At 37.9% G+C, this 26601-nt stretch overlaps 1 protein-coding gene across 1 annotated transcript in view; it reads left to right on the top strand.

The window, feature by feature from the left end:
- The window catches only part of AOAH (acyloxyacyl hydrolase), a 104890-nt gene that overhangs the window by 15293 nt on the left and 62996 nt on the right, over positions 1–26601 (top strand). The window contains exons 2-11 of the mRNA XM_075212562.1: positions 4916–5011; positions 5959–6025; positions 8301–8400; positions 12212–12271; positions 14549–14631; positions 16389–16437; positions 18604–18674; positions 24723–24771; positions 25390–25438; positions 26350–26444. Coding sequence (XP_075068663.1) covers positions 4916–5011; positions 5959–6025; positions 8301–8400; positions 12212–12271; positions 14549–14631; positions 16389–16437; positions 18604–18674; positions 24723–24771; positions 25390–25438; positions 26350–26444 — 719 coding nt within the window. The remainder of the gene's footprint in view (positions 1–4915; positions 5012–5958; positions 6026–8300; positions 8401–12211; positions 12272–14548; positions 14632–16388; positions 16438–18603; positions 18675–24722; positions 24772–25389; positions 25439–26349; positions 26445–26601) is intronic.

Below are 26601 nucleotides of genomic sequence, written 5' to 3'. Positions count from 1 at the left end.
AGGGCGTGCCAGGATGACGCATTTAGCCACGCCCCCACCCACTTCACAAACAAGGTGAGCTGGACCCGGGATGTTGTCCTGCTCTCCAAGGGAGCCCGGGAGAACTCCTAAAAATGTGGGTCTCCCGGACATTCCTGAGGAGTAGGCAACTATGCAATACTTTATTTTCTATATATTATTATTTATGTTGGGGGTCACTCTTATACACATCTTAACAAATATGTCTACATTTTAGTCATGTCACTTGTAGCTTCTATAGTTATATGCATTTTGTTAAATTGTTTTTGGAAGCTTACTGTGGCATGTACTTTATGTACCAAAAGGGTTATTTACCAACAAATGTGCAAAAACCCATATCAACCAATCAGATAGTACAGGTATCAGATTTCATATCTGGAAACATCTTAAAAGTGTTACTGTTATTGTTAAAAAATATGTCATAGACATATGATCAAATAATGTTTACTTCTATAGTCATTGTGAGGAACACTGCTTTATAAGAATGGGAATGTCAGGGGCAGGGTGCAAAAGTACAAGTTCATTTTTATATTTAATTTAGTATATAATAGACATTGGACTACAAATTACTGGAAAAAAACCTTATCCTGACAAGCATAACCCCAAGTATTGTAGAAAAATCTTTTTTTGTGTAACTTGCACTCTCAAAGCTATGTAGTTTAGCTGCAATGGGTTACTGCACAACTTAACTTTGTATATTGGTATTGTAAATACTCCCACTGTTTATATATCTTATACAAGTTATATTTTTGTACCTCCAATAATTCTAAGCTTTAAGTGCCTTCCCTCTTTGTCCCATTAGCATTGTCATTGTGGGAAGTGCAGGGAAGGGCTGGCAAAGTTTAGCCCGGGGGCAAGACTCGACTTAGCAGCCTATTAGGAACATTTTAAAGGAGGAAAAATGCAGGTGGCCCAGTGAGCCAGCCCAAGGTAGCCCACTTTGGGACAGGCCCGGGGGGCAGACACCCCCCTCCCCTTCCCCCCAGCCGAGCCTGCCCCTGAGTAGCAGGTATGCAATATTAAAATTTGATTTTAACACTTCATTGAACATTGCTAAGCACATAGACATATAGATGCGCTATGGGTTCTTCCACATGGGCATTTGCCTAAGCTGCGTTCATGGATGGCAGTGATATACGCAGCTCAGAGGTTGCCATGAGATGTAAGCACTATTCTCTCACGGCCTTCTCCGAGCACCTTTTACCACTGCTGTCTATGTGAACAGCAGAGGAGGCCCAACACAGAGGCCAATGAATCTCTCTACTGTACTATTTCTCAATGATTTTCGGGTGAGTTAGGTTCAATGAGTTAGGTTCGGTTTGGAACGTAGAGCGGAAATACATTCATGTAGATGAACCTTAATATTGAATTTAGCTGCAAATTTGCATTAATCTGTAGCAATAAATGAGCCATTTGCGATCATTGTCATATGAACACTTATTTTTATTGAAGCCCGAGGTGTGTGCTTCATTCACCCAGTGCAGTGACTGTGTGGGGGGCCTTCGGTGTTTGGACCTTTCCCTAAAGGTAAAGAGCCCTGTTTCTCTCCATCCCCAGGAGCCATAAGTTCCCAGAAAGTGATAAGGGTTTTCAGGTTCCTTTTTGCCGGACCTCTTGACATCCCCAACCTCTGACGCCATAATATATAGTGTCATATAGGTAATGCTTTTTCAGAGGGAGGTATTCAAATTGTCGTTGCCCTGGCCAAACACTAAGGCATAGGAAAAGATGTGGCACTCCCTGCATTACTCTGTGCACATGGTGGCATCCCTACATCAGTGCATTTTCTGATACCCTAGGTGGGGGCAGCATCGGGGACACATAGCAACTCAGTCTTCAAGAGACTGACCTAGAGGGGGGGGGGGGTATTTAAGCCCCACTTCGTACATTGGTATCTAGTGAACACAGCCAAAAGGCTCTGAATCAATAACTAATGTTACACATATAAAAGCTAACTGCTGATTGGTTGCTCTGGTTTAGTGCAAATTTAAACCTAAATGCATTGTTAGAAGTGTAAATGGTATGGGTAAGTGGACAAATTGGTAGTATTAAAGTACAGGGAGAAAAATTGAGGTTACTGAACAAGTATAACATTTAATTAGCTTATATAAAAATTCTGTCTGTGCAGTTATTTAAGTGGCGGTTACTGTTCATATTCAGCTAACAATTTATTCATGAAAATCTGGGACTGGCATAAATAGATTAATTTAAAGATAGTAGTGTCTTGTGATTACCTGTGCATATTTGGTTTTTATTATTTTTTCTTTGAGCTTCAGATTTTGCATTATCTTCTTTTCAGTCATTATTTAAAGTTAGCTGCATAAAACCACTGCAAGTATAATGAAATCCACACTAAAATTGCAATCCATTATTTCAGCAAAGGCTAATATTGAGTATTAAAAATCTAAAATAAAGCTAACTATGAGGAATTAAAGAAGAATTATACATATTCTAAAAAATAGGGGGGGAAATGCTATGTCTAAAAAAATGCATTTTTTTCTGTATGCTATGTTTCTGAGATGTGTAATTGCAATTTTGTGACTTATTCTAGCAGGGTCATCAAAGTTATGCTGCAAGTTGTCTTTACATATATCAGGGTAAAGGGCAGGGCTGTTTTTGGTTTTGCCCAATATATCAAAGGGTTACTGCTGGTGGTAAGATTCGCCAATGAAGGCTTCCACATGCCTTTACAACAGGAAGCCTATTTAACAAGTATCTCAGGATAGTGATAATAGATTAAAATAAAAAAAAAATAATTTAGAATTAAGTATATACACCGATCAGCCACAATATTAAAACCACCTGCCTAATATTGTGTACATCCCCCTTGTGCTGCCAAAACAGCTCTGCCCAGTTGAGGCCTGGACTCCACAAGACCTCTGAAGGTGTCCTGTGGTATCTGGCACCAAGATGTTAGCAGAAGATCCTTTAAGTCCTGTAAGTTGTGAGGTGTGTCCTCCATGGCTCAGACTTGTTTTCGCAGCACATCCCACAGATGGTCTATTGGATTGAGATCTGGGGAATTTGATGGCCAAGTCAACACCTTGAACTCTTTGGCATTTTCCTTAAACCATTCTTGAACAATTTTTGCAGTGTGGCAGGGAGCATTATCCTGCTGAAAGAGGCCACATTCATCATGAAATACCATTACCATGAAGGGGTGTACTTGGTCTGCAACTATGTTTAGGAAAGTGGTACGTGTCAAAGTAACATCCACATAAATGCCAGGACCCAAGGTTTCCCAGCAGTACATTGCCCAGAGCATCACACTGCCTTGACAGGCTTGCCTTCTTCCTGCATTGCATCCTGGTGCCATCTCTTCCCCAGGTAAACAACGCACATGCCCCCAACCGTCCACATGATGTAAAAGAAAACGTGATTCATCAGAAGAGGCCATCTTCCCTTATTGCTCCATGGTCCAGTTCTGGCACTCACATGCCCATTGTAGATGCTTTCGGCGGTGGACAGGGGTCAGCATGGGCACTATGACCACCCTGCGGCTACACAGTCCCATATGCAGCAAGCTGCGATGCACTGTGTGTTTAGATACCTTTCTATAATAGCCAGCATTAACGTTTTCAGCAGTGTGTGCTACAGTAATTCTTCTGTGGGATTAAACCAGACAGGTTAGTCTTTGCTCCCCACGCACATCAATGAGCCTTGGCCGCCCATGACACGGCCACCATTTCTCCAGTTGTCCTTTCTCTGACCCAGTTGTCTAGCCATCACAATTAGACCCTTGTCAAAATCGCTCAGATCCTTACGCTTGCCCATTTTTCCTGCTTCCAACAAATCAACTTCAAGAACTGACTGTTCACTTGCTGCCTAATATATCCCACCCTTTGAAAGGTGCCATTGTAACGAGATAATCAATGTTATTCACTTAACTCGTCAGATGGTTTTAATGTTGTGGCTGATCGGTGTACATATTGTGAGAGATGCCATATTGCATTTATAGACCCGTTAACTCCATATTTAATAAAGAAACCAACCATGACATTGATTTCCCCTCACATGTAAATAAATACCCCACCAGAACTTATATAACAGTAATGCATACCCCACATGTTATAAATAACACCCCCACCCTTAACAATAATAACCGCCCCACATTTGTAAGAAAATTAAATGAAATAAAATACTACCCACATAACATTAATAACTCTTAGTCACTTACCTAACTTCCAAAGTTGATGGTGGCCCCACAGCCACATATAGAGAGAGGGGGGGGGGGTCGAGAAAACAGAAGAGAGGAAGCGGAAAAGGGAGGAGTAGTGTCGAAAAGAGGGATTGAGGATGGGAGATAGGAGGGGAGGGGCTAGTCCTGGAAAGAAAGGCAGCTCATTGGGGGTTGGTTGGCTGGGAGGTGCCATCCATCAGGAAGCACAGCAATGGCAAATAATACCAGATTGCCAAGACTAGGACCTGGGTCCCACACAGCCCCCCTACAGCTCCGCTCTAAGGCCACACTCAGAACTGGAGGAGTTTGTTTTTAAAAAAAGAAACTACTAGTGGTGGAATTTGACTACTCGTGCTTTGTAAGTGTTCCCCAGGTGTTATTTTGATGTTAGAAATATGTATGCATCGATGTATGAATATATGCATTTTTATATGCTGAGGCTGTCATCCACGCAAGCTTGCGGACAGTTAAATAAAAAAATAAAAGGTAAAATTAAATGTCCAACATAGACAGTAGCAGAACAGGGATCCTAGTGAATAAGTTGAAATAAAATGGTAGATTGATTAATAAATTAACAATAATTTTCTTTGGAATAAAGCATTTCTGGGGAATTTACCTGAGTGAAAACAGCAAAATATACCTCGAATTATGTGCAAAATATATCAATACTATATGTTCTCAACAAGAGGATTAAATGCTTCTCTTCTTCTTGTGCAGGGTGTATTCTTATAGTCTCTGTGGTTGAACAGCTGGTTCAAGTACATAACACATCAGCAGAGAAGGCAATGGCATTACTGTGTACTTACCTTCCAGGTATGTGATGTTAAAGTAACTGGAAAAACAGACTTGCTACTTTAGCAATTGATAAATTTATTTGATACACTAAAGTATTTTTCATGGGAAGAAAATACATTCAATAGATTACAATTATTTTAATTCCAAAAGTGTTTATCTTCAAATTTGGTTATCTGCAGTTAATTTCCAAACTCCTTAGGTAAGCTAATTATTGTTTTGGGGTTTTTTTGCAATATTTTTACTACTAATTAATATTAATTATATTGAGATAGTTGTATAAAATATTATTTTTCATATTCCCTTTTTATTGAAGAATAACAAGCATCTGTATATAAAAAACATTGACTAAGGTTTAATAAATATGCAAATATTTATTTTTCTTTCCTTTTAATATTGTATTCACAAATGAACATTTCTTTTTGTGAATGTAATGGAATAAAGAAAATTTGTAACACTTTTTTTTTTAAACGGCAAAAACAATGCTAATTTTGTTAATTCTGCCCTATATGCTGAGTACTCAGGACCAGAAACTTGAACTCTCATCTTTATGCACGGCCTAAACAATATTTACTTTTATTATTATAATTCTTTTTATTTGTTTCCTTTTAGGAATACCTATGCAAATTTAAACTAGTATACTGTAACATTCTGGTAACATATTTAACATTCTGGTAACATATTTAACAGATGGCCTGAAGGAATTGAAAATAATTGTTTGGACTTTTAGTAATGAAAGCAAGCAATATTCCTTTGCACTGCCTATTCGATCAGAGAACTGCAGGCACAGATTTTGTCCAGCAGACAGATCAATTTTCCCCAGTACAGAGTTTCAGGAAAGTTAAGATTTGTAGACTGTGAACTACATTGACCAAAAGAAAAAAACTCTGCAGGTAGCATTACAGTTTCATTACTCTTTGTCTTGACTTTTATATGTGACCACAAGGAAATCTGTTTTTATTTGACAGAGCAAGGAGGGATAAGAGGAACCTGCATTCTCATAGCTGAGATTTTTGGACCCGATCTAATCATGTTGTAAGCCTTATTTCTTTACTCTATGGTTGTTAATATGCTAAAGTTGATTCTGAAAATGGAAACTGCTCCAATGAGCAGCACTGTATTTCTTGATCATATTGGTATGGGACATCAGATTTCCCTCTGGGCCGAATTTACCATTGGAGCACAAGAATGTTGAGTCACATGTATAGTGTTCTATGGCTTTAAATGCCTATCTGTGATGGCAGTCACACAGCAGTAAGTTACTGGGCTACTCTCCTCTGACTGTGCACTCACAGGAGATAACAGAGTGGAGCAGGGCCTAGAGCAGCATGGCCGGCAGCTACAGGGGCCTAGGCAACTGTGGGGCCATGATGTGCAAGACCCAGTAGCACTTGCTACCCCAGTGGTTACACCATGATTTCTACCTATAACCTCACTGGTACTTTCAATCACCAATTTGTATCTCCCTAATTAATAATGGGGGTCAAGCGCGGGCTGGGAGGTATCAGCCCGGGGGGGCACACAGTCGGCCGCATCGCGTGTCATGTGATGCGGCTGCCTGTGCGCTGACGCGCGCGGCCAATCGCGGCCGCCGGTAATATTAAAAAAATCCGGCCCAAACAGCCGCTAGACTGAGCGGCCCAGATGCCCACTGCTTCTCTGCCCCCCGGTCCAGCCCGCCCCTGATGGGGGTAATTTATCACAATGTACATATGTGCATCTGGCATAGACCTGTTGCATTGTACATTTAAACTTCTTGTTGCACATGCCCATTACAGTTTGTACCCTCTGAGTTCAATGTGTGAATGATAAAATGGTATGTCCAAGCACTGTCTACTTGGACCTTCTGATTAATTTGATAATCTGGTTGGCTAACTGTTGGTGGTGCTGTTGGTGGTGCTGATCTCTTCCCTGCTTTTGAGAGATAAAAGGGAAGACTTACTAAAAAGGGGGGTTGTTTTGTCAGTTTTCAAATCACCACACATCACAAGCAGTTTCCAACCCCAAACCGCAGGATTTATTTATTTTAAAACCACTGAAGGCAAGACAGCTCAAACAGCCTGCGCTACCTCTCCTATCAGAGCCACCTCATTTTTCCGATGGGATTTCTGGCAGTTTGCCAAACCACAGTGTCATAATTTAAACAATTTCTATTTTTAGCAAGGAAAAAATCAGGACAACAATATTTAACCATTGCACCTATATTATTCACATATGCAAACTTTAGCTCAGACCAATCAGAGTAGTCGTATGTAGCATACAGAGGACACACTTTTTTTTCTAATACAAGACCCCTTCTACTGATGGACCCCATTGCAGTTGCATGGAGTGCTATGCCTATAGTTACACCCTTGGCACTGATTAAAGTATAGAACTTATTCAGTAGTAAAGCTATAAACTAAAAAGTATTTTTGTTACAAGCTCAATATAACTGGTAAATTGCCCCCTTAACAAAGAAGTCTAAATCCATTCCTGCCAATAGAAACTGCAAGCTATTTGCTTGTAGCTACCTATTGGTCCGCAGCATCAAACCCACCCTGCCAAGCTGTGCAGGCAAGCTGCATCCCCAGGAAAATAGTTATCAGCATGCAGTTCCTTGTGTTCTACTAATGGAAAGCAACACACCACTTAATGTTTACAGTACAGGACTCTTCCTTTAATAACCTCATGAGCCAGTCAGAATAAATTCTCAGTTTTCTGGAAATGCATACTGCACTGACCAGATTGAAATGCTTTATAATATTGTCTGACCTGCAGAATTTCAGTTTAAAATCAATATATGGTGCAAAGCAGTTAACATTTTTTAGTGTTTAGTTTTTAATGTCACTGGAAGAATTTACTCTGTGAGTACAATGTGTGGCTTCAACATTAGTAGCATGTACTGATATTGTACCAACTCAAAGAGTGATCTACCCATATCTGGGATCATGTGATCCTGGCATTACTCCACCTCCGCTCCAGCAGTCCCACATGCGCATATATCCTATAAGAGCTTTAGCCAAAACTCTATCTTCAATTCTGATAGGCTCTTGAAAAATGTACATATATACCTGGTATTCTTACTAGTAGTTTATACACACACACACACACATATATATATATATATATATATATATATATATATATATATATATATATATATACACATATATACAGTAGGCCGACTTGTATTTGAAAATGTGTCAAAATATGCTTCAATAGTAATCTGTCATAATTCATAGCATATCCTGTAAAAGCAGCAGTGAGTTGTAAAATAATGTGTGTACTTTTGTAAAATAGTAATTTGTTGTTTTTTACATTGACTCTTAAGGCTAAATAACAGACTGAATCCTGATGTCATTTGTCATGCAGTGCGGTTATGCAATATCAAACCAAACCAGCCAATTTGTCATCTATACAAGAAGCCAGTGGTAAGAATAATGCTTCAACTGATATAAAATAATAGCAAGAAGGAAAGAGGAATGTGGTTGATGATGGAGCACATAAGCTGGACCATCTTCTCCCCTGTCCCTTTCACATATCCCCCTGCACCATCTTCTCCTCTGTTACTCTCACTTGACCCCCTGCACCATCTTCTCCTCTGTCCCTCTCACATATCTCCCTGCGCCATCTTCTCCCCTGTCCCTCTCACATATCTCCCTGCGCCATCTTCTCCTCTGTCCCTCTCAGATATCCAACTGCACCATCTTATCCTCTGTCCCCCTTCCCTAACCCTATGCACCATCTTCTCCTCTGTCACTCTCACTTAACCCCCTGCACCATTTTCTCCCCTCTCACCTAACCCCCTGCACCATCTTCTACTTTGTCCCTCTCACACATCCCCCTGCACCATCTTCTTCCCTGTTCCTCTCATCTATCCCCATGCACCATCCTCTCCTCTGTCCCTCTCAGATATCCTGCTGTACCATCTTCTCCCCTGTCCCTCTCACATACCCCCCTACACCATCTTCTCCTCTGTCCCTCTCAGATATCCTGCTGCACCATCTTCTCCCCTGTCCCTCTCACATATCCCCCTACACCATCTGCTCCTCTGTCACTCTCACTTAAACCCCTGCACTATCTTCTCCCCTGTCACTCTCACCTATCTTAAAAGGAACAAACCCAGAGAAAAATCCCCCAGCACACTGCTATAGCCAGCAAAGGAGCTGCCATTTCTACTGGTCCCCATAGATATCTATGGGAACTGCTATGTATTTTGGAAAAAAGTGCAAAGCAGCAGATATCTATGATATCTGATGCGATGCAGCAATAATAAATTTGCAATATTCTTAGCTTAGCTGCCATTCCATTTTCAGGGGAATTTACAGGCAAAAAACATTTAATAAATAGGCTCCTAAAAGGAGGTTTGAATTTACTGTACCTTTGGTGGGTAAAATGTTGACATGTTTGAAATAAAGTTTTCTTTTGAATAAAATCTTGACATTTATTTTTTATAATAAAACCCAGTGCAGAGGTAAAGCAGTTAATTTTGAAACCTCAGAGAATTAAAAGAATGGAGTCACATGAACTTGAGAGAACTGGAATTTACCAAACAAAATGCTGTTTTATATCATCAAAACTCTTAAAAAGGAAGATGCAAACTAACCTTCAACAATAACTTTAAGTATGTTTGATGCTGCAGGCAATCAGTTGTAAGAAATATATTCAGAAAATGAAATCATTTGTTTTCTCTCTAAAAGCTGTGTTGCACGGCAGCCAAAAAGACAAAAATGACTTAATTTGAGACATTCTTTTATAATATCTGCATTAATCACTGTGACGGTTGGCATAGCTGAGCAACATGTCTACTAACTTTGACATAAAAATATGCCAGGTGGAATCTTACATTTTATAGTGATAAATTATCCACTGTAAAAAGTCCCCTTAATCTGTAATTTAAGAATGTTAACTATTAATAAATAATAATAAATATTTCAAGTTATATATTTTTCTTAATTTCATCTATATCATTTTTTTTTTATTTAAAAGGTATAGAAAAATACCGAAATTATGCATATAAACATTGTAAGCCATGGGGACAAGAAACAAAGGCATAATTTTCACATTTTCTCAGAACTTAAACAATTGGATATATAAAAACAGGGGGGTAGAAGAACAGGTAAGGGAGAGAAGAGGTCTTCTCAGGGTTTTGCGCAGAGAAGGCCTATGTGCCTGCAAAATTGTAAAAACGTTTATAATATACTTTATATTTAGCACTTAGTTTTTATATACCCTGCTCTTTACTGTGACCTGGATTATAACTAGTGTGGTTGCCAATTTGGATTCTCTCGGGATCGTAAAATGTACTCACCCCTCTAGCAGAGAGAGTAATCTGGGGAATCTTTAAAATCTAACCACCTATACTAAATTGCTGTCAAATATGTAAAATAGTCTTAACTATACATAGAAATATCATCCATTGCCTTGTAAACATCTATTCTGGCCAGCCAATCCTTCAGGGTATAGGGGAAAGGGGATCCCAATGAGTAGGAATTACCACTCAGGCAGCATTATTTAAATGTCTAATAAGCGATTTCTTATAATGAGAGATTGACATACTCATGAAGTTCAACAGCCAGATGCCTGGTCCAAGGGCAACAGGACAACCCACAAATTTTGCTGAAAGCCCTTTCACCTTGACCCAGAAGGAGGCTAGTCTCGGGCAGTTTCACCAAATATGTAGAAGAATCCTAACTTCTGGGTACACCTCCAGCAAAGCACTAAAACACCAAGATGCATCCTGGACAGAGGGGCATCTGTAGCATATAGAGAATACCTTGAACTACGTTTACAGTATTGGTAGGCTTGAACTCACCTGGATATATTGAAAGATATTGGGCCAAACCTGGTCAGTGTCTGATCTGTCTAATTTTTTATCCCATAATTAGGCATATCCAGGGAAGTAGTTATAAGGTTTTCCCATTAGCATTTTATAAATAACAGAAATGGTGTTTTTGGGATCCTAGGGAGCACAGCATATTACCTTGTAAAATGTCAAAGCCCATCTCACTTTGAATACATTGTTTTTGTTAAGGAGGAAATGTCTAGCTTGCAGGTACAGACAGAATTCAGCTGGGGATAAGTTAAATTTTCTTTGCAGGGCAGGAAATGCGCAAACTTTACCACCCTCCAACATCTGGCAGCTCCTGATCATCCCCTGGTCAGACCTCAAACATAGTTCTGGGGAAAGTTTGGGTTTTGTGACAATGCTGGTAGGGGAGACTGTGGGGAGGAGACATAGGGAAGTTGAAGGGAAAGGAGTGCTGAATGCCAGTCAGTGTGGCCGATGAGATGAAGAGAGTTAAAGCTACCGATTTTAGAATAATTTATTTTGGAGTTAAATGGGCGACTACATTTTTGGAACTCTAACATCAAATTTGGAATGGAAATTACAGGCTTAGTGATGGCTGCCAGCAGGTCATCTGCAAATACGGCCAATTTGTGATCCATTTCTCCCACCTGGACACCCGACATATAAGAGTTATCTGTTATTGCGTTGAATAGGGCCTCCATACAAAGAACAAAGACCAAGGGGGATAAAGGACAAACCTGCCTGGTCCCATTTCTAATGTGAGAAGGATCTGAATGGGAGCCATTGATTTTAATTCTAGCTGTGGGATTTTTATATAAAAGACAATTTTATGTAAGCATGTAAGACCCATATCCAAATGCTCCAGCGCCCTCAAAATAAATAACCAATATACCTGTCTGTTGATAAATATAAGACGGTAGAGGCCATTTTTCCAGCAGAGTATATTAAGTTGATAATCTAATTGGGTTGTCCCTAGCGTCACAGCCTGAAACAAAACCAACCTGATGGCTATGGATTAATGCTGGTAAAGAGCTTTAGACAGTTGGCAATAATTTTTGCAAACAATTTCAAGTCAACATTCAACAGGGAAATTGTTCTGTAGCTGGAACACTGAGATGAATCCTTTCCCTCCTTCGGGAAACCGTAATATACATCTCAAGTGGATGCTGAGAGAAGCCTGCCTCGTCTGATATCTCGTTAAAAGCCCCAAGAAAAATGGGGTTCGTCCTGAAGAATTTATAATATGCTATTGAGAAACCAACTGGGCTGTTAATTTAAATATTTTAACTGCTGAACAACAGGACTGACCTGGGAAAATTAGAACATAAAGAAATTTGAAATTAAATATTCTTTTGCCATACTGATTTGTTGTAAGTTTAGAACTACCTCTGTATGAAACCAAAATTATACATGCAACTTTTTTTTTCAAGATGGGATTAAAAAGGACAATCAAGCAAGCTGAGAAGATGGTGAAAATGTCTGACTATGTGGTAAGGTCATAGGCAACACGTAATATATAGTCTATTATGCATCAGCAAAATATTAAGCATTCATTTCCATAGAATTTATAAAACATACATCAGTCCCTGTCCCAGTGAAGCTTCCAGTCTGAGTTCACTTTGAGGCATCCCTTCTTATTGCTCTGGCTCCTTCTTCAGGGTCAATGGGATTTGTAGACCTTTCCAGGGAAGGGTAAACAATATACACTATATGGACAAAACTATTTGGCCACACCTGTTAATTATTAAATTGAGGTGTTTCAATCAGACCCGTTGCTAGAGGTGTATAAAATCAAGCACCTAGCCATGCAGTTTCCATTTGCAAACATTTATGGTACAAAATGGATTGTTCTGAACAGCTCAGTGACTTCAAGCATGGTACTGTGATGAGATGCCACCTTTGCAAAAACACAGTTCATGAAATTTCATCCTTGCTGGATATTTCACGGTGAACTGTAAGTGACATAAAGTGGAAGCATGTAGGAACAACATCAACTCAGCCATGAAGCGGAAGACCACGTAAAATCACAAAGCTGGTTCAACGACTGCTAAGACGCATGATGCGTAAAAGTCGCCAACACTTTGCTTATTCCATAGCTGAAGAGTTCCAAACTTCCACTGGTATTAATGTAAGCACAAAATGGAATGGGTTTCCATGGCCTAGCAGCTGCATGCAACCTCACATCACGAAGACCAATGCTAAGCGTCGGATGGAGAGGTATAAAGCACACCAACACTGGATTGTGGAGCAGTGGAGTGTGTTCTGTGGAGTGACGAATCATGCTTCTTTGTTTGGCAGCCAGATGGATGAGTCTGGGTTTGGCACATGCCAGGAGAATGTTACCTGCCTGACTGCATTATGCCACCTGTGAAGTTTGGTGAAGGAAAGATAATGGTATGGGGCTGTTTTTCTGGGTTTGGGCTAGGCCCCTTATCTCCAGTGAAGGGCAATCTTAATGCTTCAGCATACCAAGTCATTTTGGACAATGCTATGTTTCCAACTTTGTGGCAACACTTTGGGGAAGGCCCTTTTCTATTCCAACATGACTGTGCCCCAGTGCACAAAGCAAGGACTACAAAGACATGGTTTGATGAGTTTGGTGTGGAAGAACTTGACTGACCCGCACTGAGCCCTGACCTCAAACCCATTTAACACCTTTGGGATGAACTGGAATGGAGATTCCATGCCAGGCATCCTCATCCAACATCAGTGCCTGACCTCATAAATGCTCTACAGAATGAATGGGCACAAATTCCCACAGAAACACTCCAACATCTCCTGGAAATCCTTCCAAGAAGAGTGGAAGCTGTTATCACTGCAAAAGGGGGACCAACTCCATATTAAAGTATATGGATTTGAATACAATGTTATTACAGTCCCTGTCAGTATAATGGTCACGCAACCAAATACTTTTGTCCATAGAGTGTATATAATGATTGTTTACATATGCTATAAATTGAAAATATGTCTATAATATATTTGTGGAGGCAGAATCTGAATGGGCTACAGTTCCCCTTGGATTATTATGGGAAGTAAATTTTTGCCTGAAAATGTGTGTAATTATTGTAACAATATATAATGTATGGTGGCTTTGTATGGACAGCCCTGTGTTATACTGAAAATGTCAGGTTACCTTGTTACACTTGTATATGAAAACTGTCTTGGTAGAGTGGAGGAAGGAATACTATGGCATGGTGATTTTCTGTAGTAATTCCTTTTCTAGCAGTCTAATTTATTCTGTCACCAACTCTCCCAACTGAAATAGGTTTATTTCTTCAGTGTTCACCATTGGGGTTGAATAGCTCAATAAGTGAATTATCTAGAAAGGGGTGCGCCTTTTCAATAAATTAAATAATATCATGTACAAACTAGCTAGCGCTGAATACCACTTTTTTTGCATGCGGAAGACCAATGACATTGGAAATAATAGTGCTATTTCTTACTCTACACTGACTATAATGCCATTGTAGTGTCACGGTTAACTTTCTTTTTACATATTAAATCAAGACCAGAGTTTATACATCTACCATCAAGTTTCAAGTGAGTAACCAAATAATTAAATTAAATAGTTATTAGCTTGCTGCAGTTAACCAAGATCATAATAAATAACAAAACAGTGGAAAATCTATATTGAGAAATTACAGAATACTTGTCTGGATTTACCAAGCAATTACTTAAATAAGAAATATGAAACAATAAAGTCAAGTAAAGTCATAAACACATACTCATGTATGCTAATAAATCAAATATATTCTCTATTTTTGTAGCAAAATTTAGACGTTGTTTCTGGAGTTCTCTTCAAGTTTTGCTCATATCCACTGTTCAAAATGATCTGTGAAGCATTTCAGTCGTGAGTACCAAAATTAACAATTATCTCATGAGTGTTATTGTGTGTCATTTCTAGAGTGTGTTACTTCCAGACCACTGCAAGGAACATCAGCTATTCATTTAGCAACCACCAACAGTCTCAGTGCAATTGTGATTGTTTAAAATGTGTGAAATGCACTTGGCAGATTTTAATGCTTGTGAAGTCAATCTTACCATTAATGTACTAAAGATAACCATAATATATTGTTATATTTTCCTATTCCTCTAACTTTTTCTGTTCCTTCTTTGTATGTACTAATAGCGTAGGGGTAATGGCAGTACAAATTGACAAAAGCAAAGGGACATCTAATACAGGTCATTGTGTACCGTTGTTATCTCATTTCTTTCTCTTAAAAAATATGTATTCAAAGGGAACTTTAAAGTGCTCTAACCTCCCTTTTAAGATCTTTAGGGAAAGGGAATTAAACAAAACTGGCTAACAATAATTAGATTTTTTTCCCTTTGTTTTGCATTTGAATATTTTCATTGTGCTTGTTGATGCCAAAATTGAAGGCACTCAGTGAGAATTTTGAGGTTTGCTCTGGCAGCCATTTTTATTCACAATCACCAACAAGAGCACAACCTTAAAAATTGAGATCAGTAGCAAATATGGCCGTCCGCCCCTTTCCCACCCCTATTCCGCCCTTCAAGTCGTAGGCAGCAGTGTTCCCTCTAAGCTGAGCAATCAGGAAAGGAAAGAGTTAAAAGGTCACTCTAATGAGGGCTCCACCCGAAAGGTTTGCATTCACAATCTGCAGGATGTTTCCTAGTAAGATACAGGTTTAACTCTTTCCTTTCCACATTGCTCAGCTTAGAGGGAACACTGGTAGGCAGTCATGTCATTTGCGTTCAGACCTGAATTGCTTGCCATTGCGTTCTTTGGCGTAAGGTTCCTTTCGCAGAGCTGTTTCATGCTGAAAACGGACTGAATCAGGCCCTGAGGATGCAACAATAATTATATTGAATATTATGCACCAGTGAGGCTGATATATTTAGAAACTCCTGTAAATAATATCTTTATATATTGTGAATTCTAATTTCATCACTTGGGGAGTTCTGATAACATTACTTCCATTTTCATTATGAAAACTTGTGTATTATAAATAATAATATTAATATACGAGATAATAAGATCAATGACCTGTATTAAAGCCCTCAGCCTGCAGATTTGTACCTTTATATGGTCAGAGAACTCATCTATGACTTATAACATTCTTATCATTTTCAAAGGTCATAATGATGATGACATTATTACACATGTCATCATCATTATTATCAGCATTTCTTTATATATAAATACTATCATTTAAATGTTCATTATAAACTTCTATAATCCAACTGTGTTTATTCACATTTTCTGTGTTCCTATTCAAGTTTTTCTAACCAAAAATAATAACATTAAAATAAAATAAAAAAGTGAACAAAATCCCCTGCCCCCAGAACGCACACATGCACAGATATTCTTTGTTGTCAGCAGCCTCCAGTTTCTATGGAAATACAACATGCAACAGACTTTTAGTGTGTTCATGTGAATGCCTGTCTACAGAATACTTTATAAGATTTGCAGAGAGATGGCAGTTGTATTCTAATATGGGTCACTATGCACTTTACTATCCAGAATTTTTCACTGTCCATTTTGCTAAAGTGAAAGTCAATACAATAATTAACTGTCATAAAGTTAATTGAAAATTGCAGGAAAAACAGTGTTTGTACAGAATAATGATTTTCATGAACTCTTAGGTCAGTACCAGCAGAAGATTATGATCAAGATAACTTCAGTGCATTTCCTGTAAGTGAATGATTATACATTGCATTTTCCTTCCTATTTTCATTGAAATGTGTTGGTTCTGTTGCCTACTTGTAAAGGATCTCACTTATAAACTTATTTTATGTACTGATACTGACAACTGATGCTAATGCCACCACTAATTTTAAAATGACTCTCCGCATGGAAGCGGAGCATACTACCACAACCGCAGCTCATTCAGTGTTTTAGGTGCACACTAACCATTCATTGCCACCCTAGGTCACTGCTTAGGGTTTCCCTATGGTTGTGCCAACTCCAATCGTAGGTTTGACAGAGAGATGGTAAATTCAGCAGTTCCTTTAAGCTAAAATACAATTTACCAGAAACTTATCTGTGAATTTATCTGGAGATTTTTACATTTGCCAAATCTTAAGCACCTAACGATTAAAGGATTCTTCTCTCCTTTATGACCAGACTAATTTTTATATGTTGGAGATATGTTTGTTTTATCAGGAGTTACTTTTTTATTTTTTTTAGTCTATACAAGAGAATTTTACAGTAATTTTTTTCATTATTTGAAAACCAGCCAGTGGCCTATGTTTACACTATAGTTTAAAACAAATTTATCAACTTTCCCTTGTTTGGATGAACAGATACTTTGTAAAGGGTATTGAACCTAGGGGATTGTATCTGTTTTCATTCCAAATCGTCCCTATTTGGGCCCCAAATGCTAAATCCTTGTGGGTAAACCTCTATACTGGCTCCCAAAGTGTCTGGTTCTAAATTAAAGTATTATGCCTATCTGTTTAGAGCTTGTTGGGTTTGTAGAGGTGTTTTATGATAATGTGTATCTAAAAGTGAAAATGTTTGTGATAATATAATCAAAAGTATATATTTTTTCTAAAACAAAGTTTAAGTGAAAACTCCTTAACTGTTCTTACTCTTTTAATGAGGCTTTTTCTATAACACTTTACATGCTAACTAGGGGCCTGATTCATTAAGGATCTTAAATGAAGAGGCATCTTATTTCAGTCTCCTGGACAAAACCATGTTACAATGCAAGGGGTGCAAACTAGTTTTCTGTTTTGCACATAAGTTAAATATTGACTGTTTTTTCATGTAGCACACAAATATCAACTTGAAATTTCAGTGTACAAATAAGCTATCAAGTATTTGTGTGCTACATGAAAAAACAGTCAGTATTTAACTTATGTGCAAAACAGAAAGCTAGTTTGCACCCCTTGCATTGTAACATGGTTTTGAGACTGACATAGGATACCTCTTAATTTAATATCCTTAATGAATCAGGCCCTAGAACTTTATATTCTGCTCTGAAGATTTTCAACAATGACTAAAGAAAATCTGTATGTTGGATATTATGTCTTAGCAGTTTTTGTCACTCTTAAAACTGGAAGTGAAACATTGACTCATAGGGTAGCTATGTAAATGTCATTGCCCTCAAGTCTACTCTCCTAAACAGGAGTAGATTATTTGGATATTGGCGTAAGAAGTGTGGCTAAAAATCCCCCTATGTTTTCTCATTGTTTTCATGAGGTTATCTCTATTCTGCATTGAGGAGTCCTGACATGGGCAAAACCAGTTGTCTGTAGGGGGATGTTCTGTACCAGCATGCACCATTCTCTAAATACCCAGGGGGCAAAGCACTGACTAAAAAGATGTTTTTTTTATTTTAAACTTCTCCCTGACTTTTTTTTTGCTAGCTGGATCCTAGCTGGATTTACGCCTAATTCTAAATGAAGTCCTAAGAAGTGTGTCAAAGTTTCTGTCTGGAAATTCATAGTGCTCAATCGCTCCAGCACTGACACAATGATGTAAAGAGGGAACACTCCTCTCCTGTCACATGGGATTGACTTAGCACTGAAAATGCCGTATGCAACATTCTCTGAGTGTAATTGCTTTCATGTGACAGATGAGAAGCATTGTCCATTCAGTTTATAGTGTCAGCATGAGAGCAAATGATTGATATCAACACTGGCACTTTTATAGATGGAAAAACACTCCTCTGACACCATCCTTCAAAAGCGCATGTTTTCCAAGCTAGCAAATCCCACCAATTAAAAGGCACAAGTTATTGTGAATAAGGCAAATACCCGTATATCAGATAAATTAACAGAACTAAAAAAACAGACTGCAATAAGATTGATAAATAAACTTTAACTGATAAGATGGTACATTTCTTGCTTGCAGTCTTTTCGAGGATATCACTGGAGAGGAAGAGATTGCAATGACATTGACAAGTCTGTTTATCCTGGACGAAGGTGAGCTTATCTTAAATCTTGTTTTGTAGCTCTACTTCAATAAAAAATAAAAAGCATTGCTGGACTGTTTTACCAAGTCCATTCTCTTGAAGACACACTTTCCTTTCTCTTTTCTTTTAATAGTTCTTCCACTCTATTCAACTCTGTAATACATGCACTGCACTTCTTTTTTTTTTTTTAAACTCTTTATTTAAAGAGGAAACAACAGAAAAAGGTACAATCAACACCAATGACATGAAAGTATTAACATTCAAAATGTCTCCTCTATGTTTTATATTTTTATATGGGTAGGGAGGGGGAGGGGGAGAGAGAAAGAAAGAGTGGGGGGTAGGAAGGCACAAATTATGGTAACAATATAACTAATAAATAAATAAGCCAACAAACTCGGAACATTGCTAGAGAAAGCTAAACCACACACTTATATAGACTACCAAAAAGAAAACTGGTATTGCACTGCACTTCTTTGATGGCTTAAATAAGGACTTAGTGAATGTATTCACATCATTGTTTATTTTATTTAATTTTAAATACTAGGGTTTAGATATTGCATTATAATCGGTTCAGCTTAAATAGAGATGAGTGGAACATTTTGTCAACACTCGAAAAACTAGTTTAGCAGTTCATCAGTTCACAATAGTTGAAGTCATTGAAAATTTAGAATTCAGAATACAATGGGACATATTTTTGAATCTTAGATCTTGAAATGATAGTGTTAGAAACTGAAATTGTTCAGGTAAACCTGTTGCGCAGGATTACAGTAGATGCCAGAGTCCAGATGTAGTCCTTAGGAGTAGAGCTCTCATTAAATTAAGCTTTAACAACTTTCACTTCCAGATTGTTCAGTTTAGAGTGAATATAGAATACTAATATGGCTGTCATTTCAGACTTAGGGGGCGTATTTTTCAAGAGAGCCCTGATTGCAACGATAATCATCTTTTTACCAAATAAACATCGCCAGAGCAGTTGAACGTTACTTGGCTTCCCTGGCGATATTGGCATGGATCACTAAGGGTTAACTTACTGCTTCTCCAATCCAGTCTTTACAGATGTGCACATTCTGAGATTTGGGCTTTCAGTTACCCTAATGTGGAAAAAAACATTAATCAAAGGTTGAAAATAGATAAAATTAATTTTCAAATTGTTAAAACATTTAAAAACCTTTACCCATTAAAAAAATGATTTTAAAACATTTTCAATGATTTGAATCTGTTATCTCTTTACCAATTATAAAGCGCTATGGAATATGCTGGCGCTAAAGAAATAATAAATGTTGATGATAATGATGAGGATGATCTCCATCCTGAGGTGTCTATAGCAGAACAGTTGTTGCAGTAATACAAGTACAACTAAGGCTGTGAAACTTACTGCAATCTGGGGTTATATCACTGGCAATAGCAGCGCTATCATTGGAGGTATAGATACCTCCAATGATAGCGCTGTTACAATTGATGTATAGGGCAAAATTGAAAAATAATGCTATCAATTTAAGTTTTCCCCAGCAATAGGGCTGACCGCCCTTTGATAAATCCATACCTACCAACATTGAAAACCTCCCCTCCAGGATCTTCCAGAGGGTAGGTCAGTTAACGCAATGTAACCCTAAACTGTAAAATGATCACTCATATAATTATAATATAATCATTTAACAATAAATAATTATAATATAGTTATATAATACATCATTAAATGTCAAGTAGTATTCAGGAGAATAAAGCTAAAGTTATGGACTAAATATCTTCAAAAAGGCATCTGCTGAAACAGACCATGTAAATATAACATAGTAACATAGTTGATCAGTCCATCAAGTTCAACCTATTTTAGATCTCCTGCGATCCTGCTTTTATATTTGAAATTGATCTAGAGTAAACAACCGCCAATCTGTTTCAATCGTGAAAATCCCCCCAGACTCAATATTGCAGTCCTACTTTTTACCCTATATCCACTACTATGGATGTGTGTGGTCAATTCTTTTATTTACTTCAGATCACAACTGCATTATCTACAATGACTTTGATAAATATTTAAACAAATAATAAGAGTGAATGGGGCCACTGAGGAACAAAAAATTAATAAATAACACTCAACTGAAAACGGCAGATAATTATATATTTTTGCAGCATGTGACAATACACGTGAGCATTTTATTTGTGTCCTCATTCTGCATTATGAACAGCTCCTGACATAACAATGTTTTATTTAATGACTACACATCTTTACCCAGAATGCCGGCATTGTGTTCTAAGAAACAAGCTGTCTCTGAACATGTTTTGTTCTCTTCTTCTGTGAACAAATAAACAGCATGATTTATTTAGGAGATTAATAGATGCAGAACACATATTTTAGCCATTTGAATGTAACTAACTGAACAATATAAATTTCAGCTGCAATTAGTGAAATGATCATATTCACTTCTGTAATGTAACTGTAGAAAAGAAAAAAAAATACACCTAACATAGTTTTTTAGATACGGTGAGTCCATCAATAACTTTTTAACTTTTTCACAGTTTTCTCTGCATTTTGTTTTTAAGTATAATAATAATGTCCATCTATTTACACATAATTATTGCAGTTCAGTGGGCCTAATACATCATTGAAGGTCAATGAGTAGTATTCAGGAGAATAAAGCTAAAGTTATGGACTACATATCTGCAAAAAGGCATCTGCTATTGGTAGTGATATTATATCTATACATATACTGTTCTTGTTTTTTTTAAAACAGTATATCCACTCAATATTGCACCTTTTTTTAAAATTAAACTCCTGGTGAAATTCAAGGACTCAATTGACTTAAACAGGTTAATTCACTAGGCAGTTAATTGGTTTAGCCCAAATCTGGACTTTCGCTAATGGCTAAGAATTATTCAAATTAATCTGGATGTTATTGATTCCCAACTGTAATAACTGATATCATTATGTGTGCGCGGTCATTGGACAACCACATAAATATGGCCTAACCACCGAGATGGTTGGATATGACTAATTTGGTCATCCACCTGGATGGCCAAAGTTGATTCAGATGTGAATGATCAGAAATCAAGCTGAAGATTTGAATTATAGCTTGTGTGGCCACTGCTACCAAAATCAGAATCCAAGGGATATTCTGGGTAGCTGGGACAGAACCAGGATATAGAAGCAGAAACAGGACAATCAGCAGTCAGAACCAGGAGGCAAGCAAGGTACAAAAGAGACGCTGGAGCAGGATGTGACCAAATACTCTGGTAGCCACATGCTGCAAGAGTCAGCTTTTTATAGGGCTAAATAGGGTGGTCATTGACTTCACTGACCCCCGACATACAGGGCAGGAGCGTGTCCCATTGCCTAGCATGCGCACAGACACCAGTTGGCCACAGGAAGAAGTAGTTGGCACTGGCGTCTCGTTGCTAGGCAATGAGACGCAGTGATTGGAAGCGGGGAGAGAAGGATCCGTTACTGCAAGGAGGCAGGACAGCAAGCAGTTGATGTATAGGGGAGTCAGTGAAAAGGATGTAGAAATCACAATGGAGGGATGGAAACAAGAATGGGAGAGATAGATGAAACAGAGTGAGATATACTACATTATGAAATGGTTAAACTATGGAATAGCATGTATTAAGGTGGGTTTTCAAGAAACTTTTGAAGCTTTGTATTCTAGATGTTAGTCTGATAGACTGAGGGAGATCCTTCCAGTGGTGGGGGCAGCACAAGAGAAATCTTGGAATTGAGAATGAGATGTGATTACCAGAGGAGAGAGGAGCGATGGTCATTGGCCAACTGGACAGTTCGGAATGGAATATGAATGGAGATGATGTTGGAGATGTAGGGAGCAGAGAAGTTGGAGAGGACTTTGTACGTGAGTGTGAGGAGTTTGAAGAGAATTCTGTAGGAGAAGGGAAACCAGTGCAAGGTTTCACAGAGATGGATAGCAAAAGTAGAGTGGCGAGAGTGGAAGATAAATCTTGCTGCAGCATTAAATATAGATGCAAGAGGAACAAGATGGGTGTGGGGGAGGCCAGTAAGGAGAAGGTCGCAGTGGTCGAGATGAGAAATGATCAGTGAGTGGATATGAGTTTTGGTGGCATCTTGGGAAAGGAAGGATCTGATATGTTCTGACTCCACTATTAAATGAAATAGTCCTTACCATGAAATAAATTGTACCTGCCGCCAATAAATTAATATTTCCTGCCCACTATTATAAAAGAACCACCCACTCTCACCATTAAATCAATACCAAGCCTCCACCCCTATTACAGTAAAAAGGAGTGTAGTCTGCCTCTCCTTTTTGCTGCACACAGCACTATGACATGCTGCCGGGCTACAAAAGAGGACATACACTGTAGACGGGAGGGACAGAACGGATCTGTAGATCTGTGGCACTAAAGTGACTGGTCCTGAGGAAAGAACCAGCCTGTCAACGAGTCCTGGAAAGAAGGGGGAGGGGGTTGTGGGCAACTTAGTGAGCGCCTAGAGATAGTATGCAGTTGTGAGCAAAATACATAAAAATGGGATCATATAGTGGAGGCAGAAACCATGAGTGAAAATAAAGATTTCACATCTGTGTCATGTTCTTAGCCACAAAATAATGACCCTTAAATGGTACATTAGAGTTGCAATAACTTGGAGCCTCCATTTTCATCTCACATATATTTGTAAATATATGTATGAGTGTATACTGCAAGGGTATGTTCTCCCTGTCCAGTCATAATAAGGATTTTATCAGTAAACACTTCCCCACAACAATTTATTGAATTTGCCAAGACCCTAGACTGCTAAAGTACAATACTTCAAATGTGAAAATATATAGCTAAATGTCTAATAACAAAATGTCAGTTTACCTGCTGTGTGAGCACTTCCTACATTTTGTTAGAATTTTGTAATAATATTGTTATGCATTGGGTAATTTTACAGCTTGAGATAGGTTTATGGTTAGGGTCCAGGAATGAATTAGGGGTTAGACCAGTGGTTCCCAAACTGGCTCCCTGGGGTGCCACAGCAACCTCACAGGGGTGCCGCGGCCAGGGTGGTGGTAAGCAAGGCAGTGGACTACTTGGTAATTATTTTGGCTTAAGGGTGCCTTGAATAAATTATTGAGACCCTAGGGGTGCCTCGAACTGAGAAAGTTTGGGATCCACTGGGTAAGACTAATGTTAGGTCTTGTTTAGGGTAGGTTCAGCTTCAATCAAGTGTTAGAATTACGATTATTAGGTTTCCTTCGATGTTAATATATTCTTGTAATTTTTTTTTGCCATTTATAGTGGATTGTAAGAGCCACTTGGTCTAGCAACTTACTTAAAAAGGAGATAGCCACTCTATTTAAAAGAAGTTTTCCCTTGACTGACATCCAGACACAATGACTGAGATATATTTATGAAAGTTTAAAACATGCACCTCCCACATTTCAAATTCCATGTGCACCTGTTTTGCACATATACTTCTTAAGCAATATGATAGATTTTTTGCATGTGGGAGGAACAAAATTTTATTTAGCAGGGAAGATTATTTAACTGAAAATCAAGGAGTGGAAAAGACATATCCAGTGGGCATTCCTTATTAGCAAAGGGTTGCATTTCATGTCCGCAATCCAGAAGAAATGTACGCTGATTGATTTTCCAGTGACAGATCCCAAAACCAGAATCTGGGCGTTCACCTATGTATGTGTGAGATAAATACATAAAATAAATACATTTTCAGGGTAATTTCTGTCTCCATTACTAGAAATAGTGCTAATGCTGATAAAAAAAATCTGCCAGTCAATAGTTCTTTCAGCTTTGTGTTATGGAGTTGTTGTGGCTTTATTCAGTAGCATAATCAATGTAAAATTTAGTATAAGTAGTTTTATTCCTGTTTTGTTACCATTCCATGATTTAGATGACAAACCAGGAGGGATACATCTAAATAACACGTGGTTTTATTCTGTATAGGTTTATTACGCTGTTTATGTATTATTATGTACTGTGATTACACATTGACAAGGAAACACTCAGCTTCTTTGTAACAGCAGTGTATGTGATAAGCCTTTCCAGAAGTGAATAGTGAATGAATTAATGAATATAATACTTATATTTTCATTAGTCCAGAGGACTGGGATGCTCTACACGATTCAAACTGCAATGGAATTTGGGTGAGTCTAATCTAAACTTATAAATGTTTTTATTATATGTGTGAATAAACGTTTGAACAAATGTGTCTAGTGATGGAAATAAGGGAATCTTTGTATGTAGTTTGTGTGTAATTCCTGCATGAATCACTCAGCAGATATATTTGCATTATTTTATTATTAGTCTTTAAAGGGAAGTCTGCAATATCTGGTTTAGGGTTTACCACAAGTAAGGGTGCATAAACAGAAGTAGAGATTTCCGAATTTGTATCAAAGTGGTTCTCAAATGGGTTCCTCAAATAGACACTGAAGTTCGCAAATTCACAATAAATTCTCAAACTTTAGATGGGCTAAAAATTAGACCTAAATCTGAGCACGGCAAACCCAAGCTTAAATGGTTAAATTGTTAAGCTTAAGCTTAAATGGTTAAATTGAATTTTATTTTTAACAGTTTTCCATGTGACCAGAGAAATGAAATGGTAAAATACAATAAAATGTAGCTATTTAAGATTGAACTAAAAAATCTTTATAGTTTATTTTAATATCTTTAACTGTGTGCTGTGAGCTCCACTTTCAGTTTGATTTTGAACACTGTTGAAATCAATGGGAAGATGATAAAAATTGTTTCTTTTTTTCCCAAAGGGTTTTGATCCAGAAGATGGAATCCCATATGAGAAGAAACTATGTGAAGGTGTTTATATTTTTTATGTTTTTGTAACATTATTTTAAAGTCCTGTCTGTAATGTACTGATAATACTTCTATAAATTAGTCATGTTTACACATTTATTTTATTCATTATTGGATTGAATATAACTGATATACGCCATATGATAAAGGACCATGCAAAGTATTCATTTTATGGAGCTTTGTCTTCAAATATTGTTTATATAAGGCATTGCTGGTGGAGGCTTACTTTGTCGGCAGTGATCTTAATCTGAAAATGACTAATCTGTATCCTCCAGACTGCATGAAAATGGCTCCCCCCTGTTCACACAAACTAGTTACTGCAGTGGAGCAAGGACATCAACCAGTGAAGAGTTGACTGACATAAGTCCTTTATTAGGGATTTCATCTTGTAAATACATTTGCTTCATACATAAATACTAGCCTAAAACTCACATTGGCTTCTAAATAAATAAAAACAAAACAGTAAATAAATATTAAACTATACATTGTCACTGGAAAAACAGCTAAATAAACAATACAGTTCTGTGAATACCAGGACATATGTAAACTTGCTCCTCTGACCGCTCTCTCTCAGTAATAACCTTTCTAGCACTGCTGACTACCTTTATTTGCAGGGATTAATTTACATAATAAATTCTTTGGTGATGGAGCCAGTTATAGGAAACTGAAGGACACAAAAAACAAATGTTCTCTTCTTACCATGTACTCTATTTTGTCAAACTTGAAATCTTCTGTACCCTTCAACTTCCTTAATGGTACTTCTACTAGTAAGCAATTAACTTCAGTTTGTGAATCACCACCAATATCACATATGGAAGTGAGACTTTGTCGCGTTAGTTGCATTTAGACACTAAAATACAATAGTAAATAGAGAATAAGACCACTTTTTTAAAAACACTCAGTGTGCTTTGCAGGTACTGATGCAAAGGGCATTATAATACTAGGAGATTCTGCAGCTGCTCACTTCCACATACCCCCAGAGTGGATTACTCCTATGAACATGTCTAAGGTAAGTGAGCACTTATCTATGCTGTAGCCAATGCCTTTGTTCTATTTGGTATGGAAATAAAAATGTAAGCCTTTGTATAAGGATTTGTGTAGTTAAATGTGAAACACACTGTCCAGGACATGGGGTCTCAGGTATACCAGGGCTGCTACTGTAGTCT

Source organism: Mixophyes fleayi, chromosome 5 (genome assembly GCF_038048845.1).
Source record: "Mixophyes fleayi isolate aMixFle1 chromosome 5, aMixFle1.hap1, whole genome shotgun sequence".
NCBI classification, from domain to species: Eukaryota; Metazoa; Chordata; class Amphibia; order Anura; family Limnodynastidae; genus Mixophyes; species Mixophyes fleayi.
This window is presented reverse-complemented; position numbering and strand designations above follow the sequence as displayed.